Source organism: Rhinopithecus bieti, unplaced genomic scaffold, assembly GCF_001698545.2.
Source record: "Rhinopithecus bieti isolate Rb0 unplaced genomic scaffold, ASM169854v2 scaffold_2554, whole genome shotgun sequence".
Classification (NCBI taxonomy): Eukaryota; Metazoa; Chordata; class Mammalia; order Primates; family Cercopithecidae; genus Rhinopithecus; species Rhinopithecus bieti.
This window is the reverse complement of record NW_016804196.1, coordinates 3076216-3087784: the sequence shown is the minus strand read 5'-3', so window position 1 is coordinate 3087784 and position 11569 is coordinate 3076216. Positions and strand designations below refer to the sequence as shown.

General features: G+C 46.6%; 1 protein-coding gene across 5 annotated transcripts in view; it reads right to left on the bottom strand.

Annotated features, from left to right (window-relative positions):
- Positions 1-760: 760 nt before the first annotated feature.
- ZCCHC2 (zinc finger CCHC-type containing 2) overlaps positions 761-11569 on the bottom strand; it is a 66985-nt gene continuing 56176 nt past the window's right edge. The window contains exons 14-16 of one of the 5 annotated variants that reach the window (XR_001884517.1): positions 10943-11083; positions 3901-4011; positions 761-840 (exon numbers count right to left, since the gene is read on the bottom strand). Coding sequence is in view for 2 of the 5 variants with exons in the window: in XM_017867148.1 (XP_017722637.1) it covers positions 11016-11083 (68 nt within the window). In the remaining 3 variants the exon portion in view is untranslated. Of the gene's footprint in view, positions 841-875; positions 984-1709; positions 4012-9018; positions 11084-11569 lie in introns of those variants that run through there. The other 4 variants (XR_001884518.1, XR_001884516.1, XM_017867149.1 and 1 more) reach the window with 4 other exon arrangements.

The following is an 11569-nucleotide window of genomic DNA, read 5'->3' as shown; positions in this document are numbered from 1 at the left end:
AAACAAGAGATTGGAAAAAGTGAAGACCCAAGAGGCCTGGAGGCAGCAAGACCCTTGGGATGGGCCCAATGTGGCTGCAGGGAACAGGGATGCAGGGTGCAGACTTGCAACCCTGGGAGCTGGAGGCAGCACCCCTAACAAGGCATTCGACTTGTAGCAGAGATAGAAATGGGTTTGCGGGGAGAGTGATAGGAGAAGTGAAAGCCCAAAAAGGGTAGTTGAATTAGCAAGGGCAGTGAACTCAACACAAAATCTTTGCAGGGAACCCACACATCTCCATCCCAAATCAACCTAACCCTTCTCTTGCCTTGGCTTTCTACATCATTAGAAAAAAATGATTTCTAAGCTGTGTTTTGTCATTGGCCACACCTCAAATCCATGGTTTCAACCTCAGTGGACCCTCAGGGATGCTGGGAGTTTTATTCAGTGCCCCTCGGCTCCCTGATCCAAGCAGCAGTTCCAGACCTTGGTCCCTCTCCTCAGTGCCTGCCTCCCCCCATGTCACCACGATAAAGGACACCATCAGGCCATCCCCCGTCGCCCCAAGTACAACAGACAACTCTGCCTTCATAGCTCCCATCTGCCTAGGCATCTTCCTCCAACCCTGTCCTCATCCCCTCCCCCCTGCTGCCCCCATCCCCTAACACCCGTATTCTTAGCTTCAGTGACCCCGTGGCATAATTCTTTATCTCTAATGCATGTGACCACAACAGCCATTTCATTCTCGAAATCTTTTATTGATTTTTTTTTTTTTTGCACATTCTCTTGATCTTCTCCAGTGTCTCTAATTCTCACTTTCAACATTCTCTGATGGCTCTGTTTTCTCTGGAAACTTCCACTCTGTAGGAATGTGTTTGGGAAGAGGGAGAGTCAAGGAGTCTGTCTTTTCACTGAAGCCCATTAGGGGACTGCTGCAAGTGACCCAACCACCACTCTCCGAGAACCGCGGTCTTCCAGATGCCCTCAGGCACCACCAATGCAGCCTGTGTACAGGGGAGGTTTCCCTCAGATCCACTTCTCCTGGCTCCCTCCTGCCGTTAAGGGGGGGCCTGCAGCCCCTGCCTGTCCCCACCTGTCTCTGGCCACCCCGCCTCCCAGCTCCCGCAGCAGGACCTGGAGTCTTTCATTCCCCCACCCAGTGCGCTCTCCATTAGTTACTCTTCCCAGAAGCACCTTGGGCGATGCTGTTTCCTTTGCCATCTCTCACCTCTTCACTAAGGAAAATCTCACTTCTTCCTTCGTCTCAACTAAAACACGCCCTTTGAAAGTCCTTCCCCCATTCCGCTCCCCATTCTTTCTGATCCTTGGTGCTAGGATGCCTCTCGCTAGGCTGAGCTCCCAGCCAAGGCTTGCTGAATGACTGTGCACAAGAGCCAGCAACTTCCTAAGCGCTCAGTGCTGCACACTGCCTGGGCTCACTTCACCCACTCTTAGCCTCTGTGCCTTCTTAAGCGCCAGACACTACTGACTGTGCCAAGAAAGCAGAGCCCAAAAAGGAGGGCACGAGCACCTCCTCCCAGAAAATCAGGACCTTCAAGATAATGCAAAGTGCATCTTTCTTCAGATAAGGCTGATTATGGCAAGCTTTTTCTGTAAGGAACAGACAGCAAATATTTTAGGCTTCGAGGGCCATAGCGCCTCCGTCCCAGTTATTCCACTTTGCTGGGATAAGACAAAGCACCCACAGACAACATGTAGAGAAGCAAGAGGACCGTGTGCTAATGCACTTTATTTGCAGACATTGAAATTTGAATTTCATGTAATTTTCACGTGTCATTAAACATTCTTTTTCCTTTTTCAACCATTTAAAGATGCAAAAACCATTCTTAGCTTGTGGGTGCTAGGTTGATGCCCCTTGGTTTATGCTGGCAACCTAAGAGCTACGCCTAACTCATATCCTTCGGCACTAAGTCATACAGCTTTATTTTTTTGCCTAAAAAGCCCCTGAAAATGAAAACTTTACACATGCAAGCAGAGAGGAGTCAGACTTTCTGACGGGGCAGGAGAGGCAGAAACTGCTCCCTAAGGCCAAGGACAGCCAGCCCCGTGCGATGCTGCCCCCTAGTGACCGGCCGGCCTAACGTCGGTCTCCCATCCCACCACCACGCTGTGACGGGTTGCGCTCCCCAACACACAGAGTAAGAACTTCAAATCACTTCAATCAGAAAGCATAAAGAACTGGAAACCCAATAATCATTTAAAGTGAAAAAGTAGGCTTCAATTCACAGAATTTTAGAACTGAACGGAACTTCTGAGATTAAGACTTAGTTCCATTTTTACACCAATTTACCAACCATTCAAGGAGCTTTCAGGTAAAAAAAAAAAAAAAAAAAAAAGGAAAGCTCCAGAAAGGGCGGGTGGCCCATGAGTGTTCGCAGAAGAGCCTGCCCAGGAGTCCCGCCTGCCGAATGCCAGTGCAGGGCTGCCTGCACCTCACACCGACATACCCACGCAACAGACAGAGGCGGTCTGGGGCAGCAACCTTGTCGCCACACTGCCTGGGCTCACCATCACCCGATCGTTCTGTGTCCTTAAATACCAACTCTTAGCCTTTGTGCCTCAATTTCCCTAACTGTAAAATGGGGCGGAGTTCCTCCCTCACAGGGCTGTGGGGGTTGAAATGAGCTGACGATGTCTGGCCCTTACTGGGCATTCAAGTGTCACCTGCATGACAAACTTCTTGAGAGCCCACTATGTGTCAGACATTGAGTGCTTTATGTCTGTTTGCCAGGTTCAATCCGTGCAACTACTCTACAAAGCGAGTGTCACCATCCCCACTATGTAAATCAGACTGAGAAAGGTCACATGGACTGTGGTGGGTGCCTTCTCTTGTACAATTGATTTTGTGAAGGCATGGAAGGTACAATTAAGTTACCATGTAACAAATACGATGTGACTCCAGCAGGCTAGCAGGAATAAGCACTCAGTAACTGCCAGGCAGCCTGGTGGCATTCTTCACTTTCAGCAGGGCTTGTTGGGGTGGGGGGTGACTGTTCTTGTTTCTGTGTGAAGGTTAATCTGTCACCATCCATCTTTGCCTTTGGAGTGTCTTGGGGGCAGCAGGGCAGAAGCGGTACTTGGGACAATCTATACGTGACTGTCAGAGTTTAAAAACATCAGTAGTCACCTCTCCTTTCTGCTTGCCCCACTGCTTCATTAGATCTAATGGAATACTCCGTGCACAAAACTTGTGTGAAGCACAACTCAGTGTGTGAGTGGGGGTATCTGTACACATTTAAAATCTGCATTGATGCCACCTGAATTTATCTGACAGGCAAATGCTTTTGAAAGCCTAGTTCTAAAAGTCCTGAATATTTCTCTCGGAAACTTTTCACCCTCCCGTGTCCTCAAATCCTTCGAGAGCCACATGGAAGAGGCCTCGTTATGGTATAGGACGTGGCGTGTGTTCCACGTGTGCCCACGACCTGGTCCAGCCCTCCTTAGACCAGAAACCACACGGCCATTCCGCCTGTGGGTTCCTATCATCTTACACAGTTCCATAAAGCCACTGCCCTGGGTTCTGCCAGAAGCACCTGTGGGGGCAGGAAGTGGTGCCGGGAAGTGAGCACTAACTTCAAGCGGAGGCCTGAGCGTCATCATGGGCCTGTCTGCAGCACTTCGTCTCACTGAACCCAAAATTCCTCTCCCATAAAACGAGGGGAAAAATTCCCACCCCACTTCACAGCTGTGATGACCAAATGAACACAGGAAAAGTGCAGAGGAAACTTTAAAGTGTTTACACACGAACTGACATTTCGACGGCTGAATGAGGGCATTGCTCAAGTTGCTTTTATGGCCAGCTGCCTGCATTCTTTAAGGTTTTAGGCACAGGCTTACAACCCCGAATGTTCTCTCTCTTACGTTTAATGTTCTCTAAATTAGGTCAGTAGGAAGTAACACCTGCTTGCTCGCACTGTCCTCGTCCCCCACCAGGTGGCATTGCGTTCCAATGAGCAATCTCTTCTGGTGAGAGGCTGGTGGAGGCCTTTTTCACAGCGGCTCAAATTGGAACTGCAAGAGGAAAAAGAGAAACAATGAAGAACCACCCAACCCCCCACCTCACCACAACTCCCACCGCCACATTTCAAAGAGCAAAACAGGATCATGGGATTGAGAGCTTCTGGTGACCACGGCCCGCATTCTCTGCAGGTGGAGGTGACTGCGTGAAGGTAGGGTCTCTGGTCCCCACACGTGTGATGTGCCCCCCATTACAGAACAGACAAGAGGAAGCCCCAAAGCCCCCAAATTCCAAAGCTCCCACAATTGATAAACATTTGCACACACACACACAGAGCTCAGGTGATGTGCACCCATGTTCCAATTCAGGGGGTTTACAACAGAAGACAGCATTTAGGAATTAGGTAAATTTTGCATGGACAGGCACAATAGCTGTAAGCAGCAGTAATAGACTGACCTTAGGAATCCACCCTGTGCAAAGCGAGTATGTCAACGAGCATCCAGGGAAAGACAAGGTTGCCAGCCCTGGCCTGTCCTCTCTCTGCACAGGGTCATCTGAAGGGGTGAGGGCACTCCAGTTCCCTCTGCCCCGAGCTGACACCTGCCTCTCAGCCCTGGGACCCCAGAGTCCCTCATCCTTTAACAGCTGGTCTTGCCCCTTAAGGAGAGGAAGGCATAGAGATGTCGTGACCACATTTCCAGACAGGGACCCCATTTCTTCATGTCTCACACCTCAAAACTCACTGCTCTGGAAATCAGTGAGCCCTCTTGGTGGGGTGGGGTGGGGTGGGGTTGGGTGGAGGGGGGTCAGTATTTTTTCTTTATTCTTTTAAGATTACGGGAGCGTCATGGGGTGGAACTATTGTCACAGCTTGCCTCCATACGGTTTCACTGCCTTAACCTTAGAACGCTTTTGTAATCAGTATGGAGAACTGAAAAAGGTGTCTTCCAAACTCAAATGGATGGTGCTGCTGAGTACTAGGTGCTACCTGTTAAGAAAACAGGTATTTTACACCGTGCTTTGTCATCTCTTTGGAGCCTTCTGAGAAAAATTTGATTCTTAGTGCTTACATAAAAAATTAAATGTAGATTTGCCTTGCTATGAACTTTTGCTTTGGTACTCAATAACCACGGCTGTACGACTCGGCATGTCTGTACGGTCCATACGTACAATTAACTGGCAAGCTCTCCAACTAGGTTTAATCTGTGAGGGTAAGGAATAGCTTCTATATCCTTTATCAGTGCATAGAGCAAAATTAACTAATCTTAGTCTAATGAAGAGCTATGTTTGCTAGGTTCCTCACCACCCAAAGAATCACTGCCATCACTCCTACCCAAACCTGTTCTCCTCCACATTTTCCCTTTTATTAAGAAAAAAAAAGACACGGTCTCAACTCCATCACCCAGGCTGGAGTGCAGTGGCATGATCTTGGTTCACTGCAGCCTCTGCCTGCTGGGCTCCAGCGAACCTCCTGCCTCCGCCTCCCAAGTAGCTGGGACTACAGGCGTAGACCACTACAACCAGCTAATTTTTGTATCTTTTTGTAGAGATGGGGGTTCGTCATGTTGCTCAGGCTGGTCTTGAATTCTTGGGCTCAAGCGATCTGCCTGAGGTCTTGGCCTCCTGAAGTGTTGGGATTACAGGTGTGAGCCACTGTGCCTGGCTGGCCCTGTCTCTTAAAATAGTATTGAAATCTCCCTGTTCATCAAAATTGAATTCAACTAGAATTTGAGTGGCTTCTCAGTGCTAATTCATTATGTCAGACCTTTCCCATAGATTATTTAACCTTCGGAGCCATTATTTATTTGAGATGAAGTCTGTCACCTAGGCTGGAGTGCAGTGGTGTGATCTCGGCTCACTGCAACCTCTGCCTCCCGGGTTCAAGTGATTCTCCTACCTCAGCCTCCTGAGTAGCTGGGACTACAGGCACCCACCGCCATGCCCAGCTAAGTTTTTGTGTTTTTAGTAGAGATGGGGTTTCAACATACTGGTCAGGCTGGTCTCAAACTCCTGACTTCAAGTGATCCACCCACCTCGGCCTCCCAAAGTGTTGGGATTACAGGAGTGAGCCACTGTGCCCAGCCACTGAACCATAATTTAAAAGAGACATTCTCATTTTACATCTAGGGAAAATAAAGTTCAGAGCATCAAGGCTGCTTCTACCTGTCTCTTCCACCCCTTTCTAAACGGGCCTTCCCATGGCCAACACCTTAGTCTCGGGCCCTCCTGGCCATGCCTAACCCGTCTTTCAGCCTCCCGGCTCTCTTTCCTTAACCACCTGAGGATTTCCTCAAATACCATTGTCAATGTGTTTTCCCTCTATTCAAAACTTGGAAACTTCCCATTTTTCATTCAACCAACTCCAGATTCTCCAGTCTGATCCCATTTAACCTACTGTACTCACAAAGCTTGAAACTCCTTTATGATTTTCCCTCTACTATGGCTGTATCTCCTTCCCCCACATCCCCAGTCACACACTGCTGTCATTTTGTTCCTGCCCAGCCAAGGTGACTCTCCACCCTGACCCCACCCTGGGGCTCTTTCTAGATGCAGACCTAGGCTGCACATGCATCCCCCACCCCGCCTTCCACAGCGCTGTGACACCATCTCGGGAGGGTCCACCCCCGCGCTTACACAGCCACTGCTGACACCACGTCGGGAGGGGTCCACCCCGCCTTCGCATCAGACTGTGACACACATCTCAGGAGGGGTCCACCCCGACCTTCCACAGTCACTTGTGATCACCATCTTGGGAGCGGTCACCCTCGCCTTCCACAGCCCCAACTACAACCCCCAACCTCGTGACACCATCTCGGGCGAGGGGGTCCACCTCCGCCCTTTCCACAGCGCCTTGTGATAACCATCTCGGGAGGCTCCACCCCCGCGCTTCCCCAGCGCTGTAACACCATCTCGCGGGAGGGGTCCCCCCGCCCTCCACAGCCTGTGACACCATCTCGGTGAGGGTCCCCCCCCTCTCCACAGCGCTGTGACACCATCTCGGAGAGGTCCATTCCACCTTCCACAGCCTGTGACCACCATCTTCGGGGAGGGGCCACCCCGCCTCGACTCCCATTCCACAGCACTGTGTACACCATCTCAGAGGTCCACCACCCCACCTTCCACAGCACTGTGACACCATCTCGGGAGGGGGCCTGGATACCCATTCGGGGGTCCCTACTACATTGCTGGTGCAAGTGTAAATCACTTGGAAAACAATACTGCAAATCTTGGCAAACCGAATACCTGCATGTCCTAAAACCCAGCCGCTGCACTCCCAGCTTGATGCCCTAGAGGACTCGTGTACACACGAACCAGGGACAACAATGTTCCCAGCAGCCTTGTTTGTAACAAAAAAAATTAAAACCACCCAAATGTCCATTGACAGAATGGAGAAATTATATTCTTCCTCAAAATGAGACTATCATAACATAGGGAAAATGAATAAATATAAGAACATAACATCACAATCACAAAATCAGATAAACAGAGACAGGCAGAGAAGACTAGGCACAAAAGGATATCCTTATAAAGCTCAAGAAAAGCAAAAAGAAACTATATTTAGGAGCAGTGTGCGGGGAAACAAAAAAGTAAAAGACTAACACAAGGCCAGGTACAGTGGCTCACGCCTGTAATCCCAGCACTTTGGGAGGCCGAGGTGTGTGGATCACCTGAGGTCAGGAGTTCGAGACCAGCCTGGCCAACACAGTGAAACCGCTTCTCTACTAAAAATACAAAAAAAAAATTGGCTGGGCGTGGTGGTGGACGCCTGTAATCTTGGCTATTTGGGAGGCTGAGGCAGGAGAATCGCTTGAACCCAGGAGGTGGAGGTTGCAGTGAGTCGAGATCACGCCATTGCACTCCAGCCTGGGTGACAAGAGCGAAACTTTGTCTCTCTCTCTCTCTCTCTCACACACACACACACAGCCCAACACAATCTAGAGCAGTGGTTACCTTAGTGCAGTGGGGGAAGGAGAGGGAGGGATAGCTAAGGATATGGGACATGCTAGTTAATGTGAATCTGGGTTCATGATTTACACATTACCTATAGGTGCATTATTTGTTGGCTGAAAAGGAAAGTCGGTGCCCTGCAAACAATCAGGGAATTTATAATCATTTCAAACTCACTGCCCACCCAATTGGATCCAGAGTGCACAGTCATTAGTGGGCTCCTGACAAACAGCTGAGGCCCAGGACGGTGCTGGCCACTGGGACTACTGCAAGGGCAGTGTGGAGCAACATACACAGGCCCCCAACCATCTCTTATAAATTACCGACCGCTTAAAAAACTTTGAGCCTGGATTATAGCCGAGATAAGCAATGAAATAAAAAATAGTACATATTATACTAGAGAGGGGCCTGGCTAATAAAATCACACTAACAAAGTTGATAAAGTAATGAGTCCTTTACACTTTTGGTGGGTAAAGGCCTAAACCGGAAACACGAGCTCAAGGTTGACAAGGACTCTGCCTCATTGCTACCACAGCCTTTGGCACGCAGCCGAGTACTCAATTCACGGAGTGCAGTCCCCCTTTCTCTAGTGGTCACGCAGATGACCTCTATATAAAGTTACATGGGAGGCTGGGCATAGTGGCTCATGCCTGTAATCCCATCACTTTGGGAGGCAGAGGCAGGCAGATCACTTGAAGTCAGGAGTTCAAGACTAGCCTGGCCAACATGGTGAAACCCCGTTTCTACTAAAAATACAAAAATTAGCTGGGCATGGTGGTGCACACCTGTAATCTCAGCTACGCAGGAGGCTGAGGCAGGAGAATTGCTTGAACCCGGGGAGGTGGAGTTTGCAGTGAGCTGAGATTGTACCACTGCACTCCAACCTGGGCGACAGAGCAAGACCCTGTCTCAGAAACAAAGGAGTTATCTGGGGGAAGAACTGAGGAACATCCAGATGGTAAGTAACTTTGGGATTCACTGCCCACCCTGCAGGGAAATGGGTTGATTCTGACCCCAAGATAATTACATACATAAATAAAATTAAAAAAAAAAAAATACCATGTATGATGTCCTATCTCCACTTTTACAAAATTTACAATGAGGCACAATTCTTAAGCTGTTTTTCATTTTTTTATTGCTGTTAATTCAAGGAAAAAAGGTTGCATAAAATCCAATCTGTTCTAGAAATATAAGTGGCCTTTCCAGTACATAACATTTCAAATATCAAAGTATATGGTAAACATACAAATAAGGAGAAGGTAACATACCTCCTATGTACAGTACAGTATTTTAAATCATAAAATAAGCTCCATAAAGTACAACTGGCAAGTGATTCACAATGCGGCCCATACGTGGCTTATCAAAACTCTCACTTGAACAACTCAACTGCAGCTTAACAATTAATTTAATAATGTGGTCCAAAAATACCCAGATCAAATAAAATATATTTAATCAAAATAATTTCCTTTACTCCAACTTTCTTTCTAAATTAAAGCTTTCATCTACCCCTTCACACCCACCCCTTCCCCATAACTCCCACCCCTGAAAGAAAGTTTCAAAATGTACATTGGTGCTATAAATATAAATGCTACTTATGAAGCATGAAATTAAGCTTCTTTTTTCTTCAAGTTTTTTCTCTTGTCTAGCAATCTGTTAGGCTTCTGAAACAAGACCAAATGTTTACGTTCCTCTGCTGCATACCAACGTGACTCCACACAACAAAAATCTATCATTTCTGCTCTGTGCTGAGGAATGGAAAATGAAACCCCCAACCCCTTACCCCAGGACTATACAGTGGAAGCTGTTCATTGCTGATGAATGCAGCAGTCACCAAAAAATACACCCAATCTTCCAGATAACCTCAGTGCACTTTAGGAAATCAAAAATTACCTGGAAGCAATTTAGTACATAGATTGGCTTTTTAAAAAAACTTTTCTTTTTTAAAAACAGCAGCATTAAACTTAGTGACATGACACCGACATGATTAATACCATCTTAACACACTCAGAATTCAGTCTTTCACATTATAATCAAGCATAGTGGTAAACTGTTATAAAAGTGACTTTGCTACGAGAGACAGGGAACAAATAACCTGACATGGTAGAAACCCATAGCTCTGTTCAGATTGCAATAAACCATACACATTTTAAACACAACGTAACACTGTAACAGTTGGTATAGGGAAAGAAGAAATCTTTACTCAAGTAGTGTCTCTTTGAGCACAACACGGTGGTAGACAAGTAAAACTGGCTGTACTTTCATTACAAACACAAGCACACAGAGAGCGACATTCACACCAGTGTGTTCACTTTGTGTCTCTCTGAAGCAACAGGCTAAAAAAGGATGATGGAAGTAAAAAGTTGGTTTCAGAAAAGCTTTTTGTCCATTTCGTACGTCATATTTTTTCACTTTCATATGGTTTGACTTCTTCCTCTCTCTTCCACTTATTTTCATTTTTATTTGGACAACAAGCACTGCATATATGTATTTACGTGACACTGTTTATTACATATATACACACTATTTTGGGAGTTTGATTCCTCCCATAAGATTAGGGTGAAACATTCTGCCCTTGGTTGATATGCAGAGCAGTTTACAAAAGTGGGGCGAATGCACTGCTGGCTGTTCCTGCTGCGGGCCAGGGACAGAGTGAGGCTGGCTGGGGAGGAAAGTGTCGTTTAGGGTGAAAGTGAGAAAAGCTGGGAAGAAGCAAAATTCCTTTTTTTTCAAAACCATATGACTGTCACCAGTGTTGTAAAAAAGGGTCAAATACACAGTTTTAAAGATTCAGTAAACATTGCACACAGCAAGTATTCAGTGTAAAAAAAAAAAAAAGCACGCACCAACATTTTCCTTTTGATAGTTTGTCTGAAGGTTTAAATTACATGTATCATACATATAAGCCTGTTGTTGAACCAGGAGACCAGAGGCTCAAAAGCATTGCATTCTTTCTTGTTTTGGACATTGGTACAAGAGAAATGAAAAATCCCAACTGCATAGAAATCTAGGAAATGTATAGACAAAGAAACAAAATACCTTTCCTTTCCTCCCCTCCACACCCCATGACTCCCCACACTTGAGTGTATTAAGTAGGCAAGCTTTACTCGTTTCAGTCTGCAGAATCCAACGTATCATTAGAAGGGGGGAGGGGAGGTGCGTATCTCAGTCTGTAAGTGCCTAAAATGGGAAAGACAGAACTAAGTCACCGCTTACAAGGAAACGTCATCACAAACCACTATGTACAAGCTATCACATGGACATGCTCTCCACAAGGCACCTTCGTCAGCTCTAGTGCCACTCCAAATGGCCAATCCGCTCACTTTAAGAAGCAATGTAAAGTTTGTGCTTTGAATTCAATCTAAAAGCTATCAAACTTGATCTTTCTTTAAGAATGCCAAGTAAATACATTCCCAATTTAAGACTTTGTTTCTGGGTAAGATTTGGCAACATGACAAAGGCCAAATGCACGTGAAAATAACAGTTTGAAGTCGACACAAAATTTGGTATCTTATTCAAACATAGGTATGACTATTTTCTTCTTTCTGGTGGTAGTAATATTAAACTTTGTTCAAATTCCTTTACTCTCAAATCAAAATAGTGCTGAACTATTTTGTTCCTGTAAAATGCAACAGAATCTTGGACCTTGTTTTTTTTTTTTTTTTT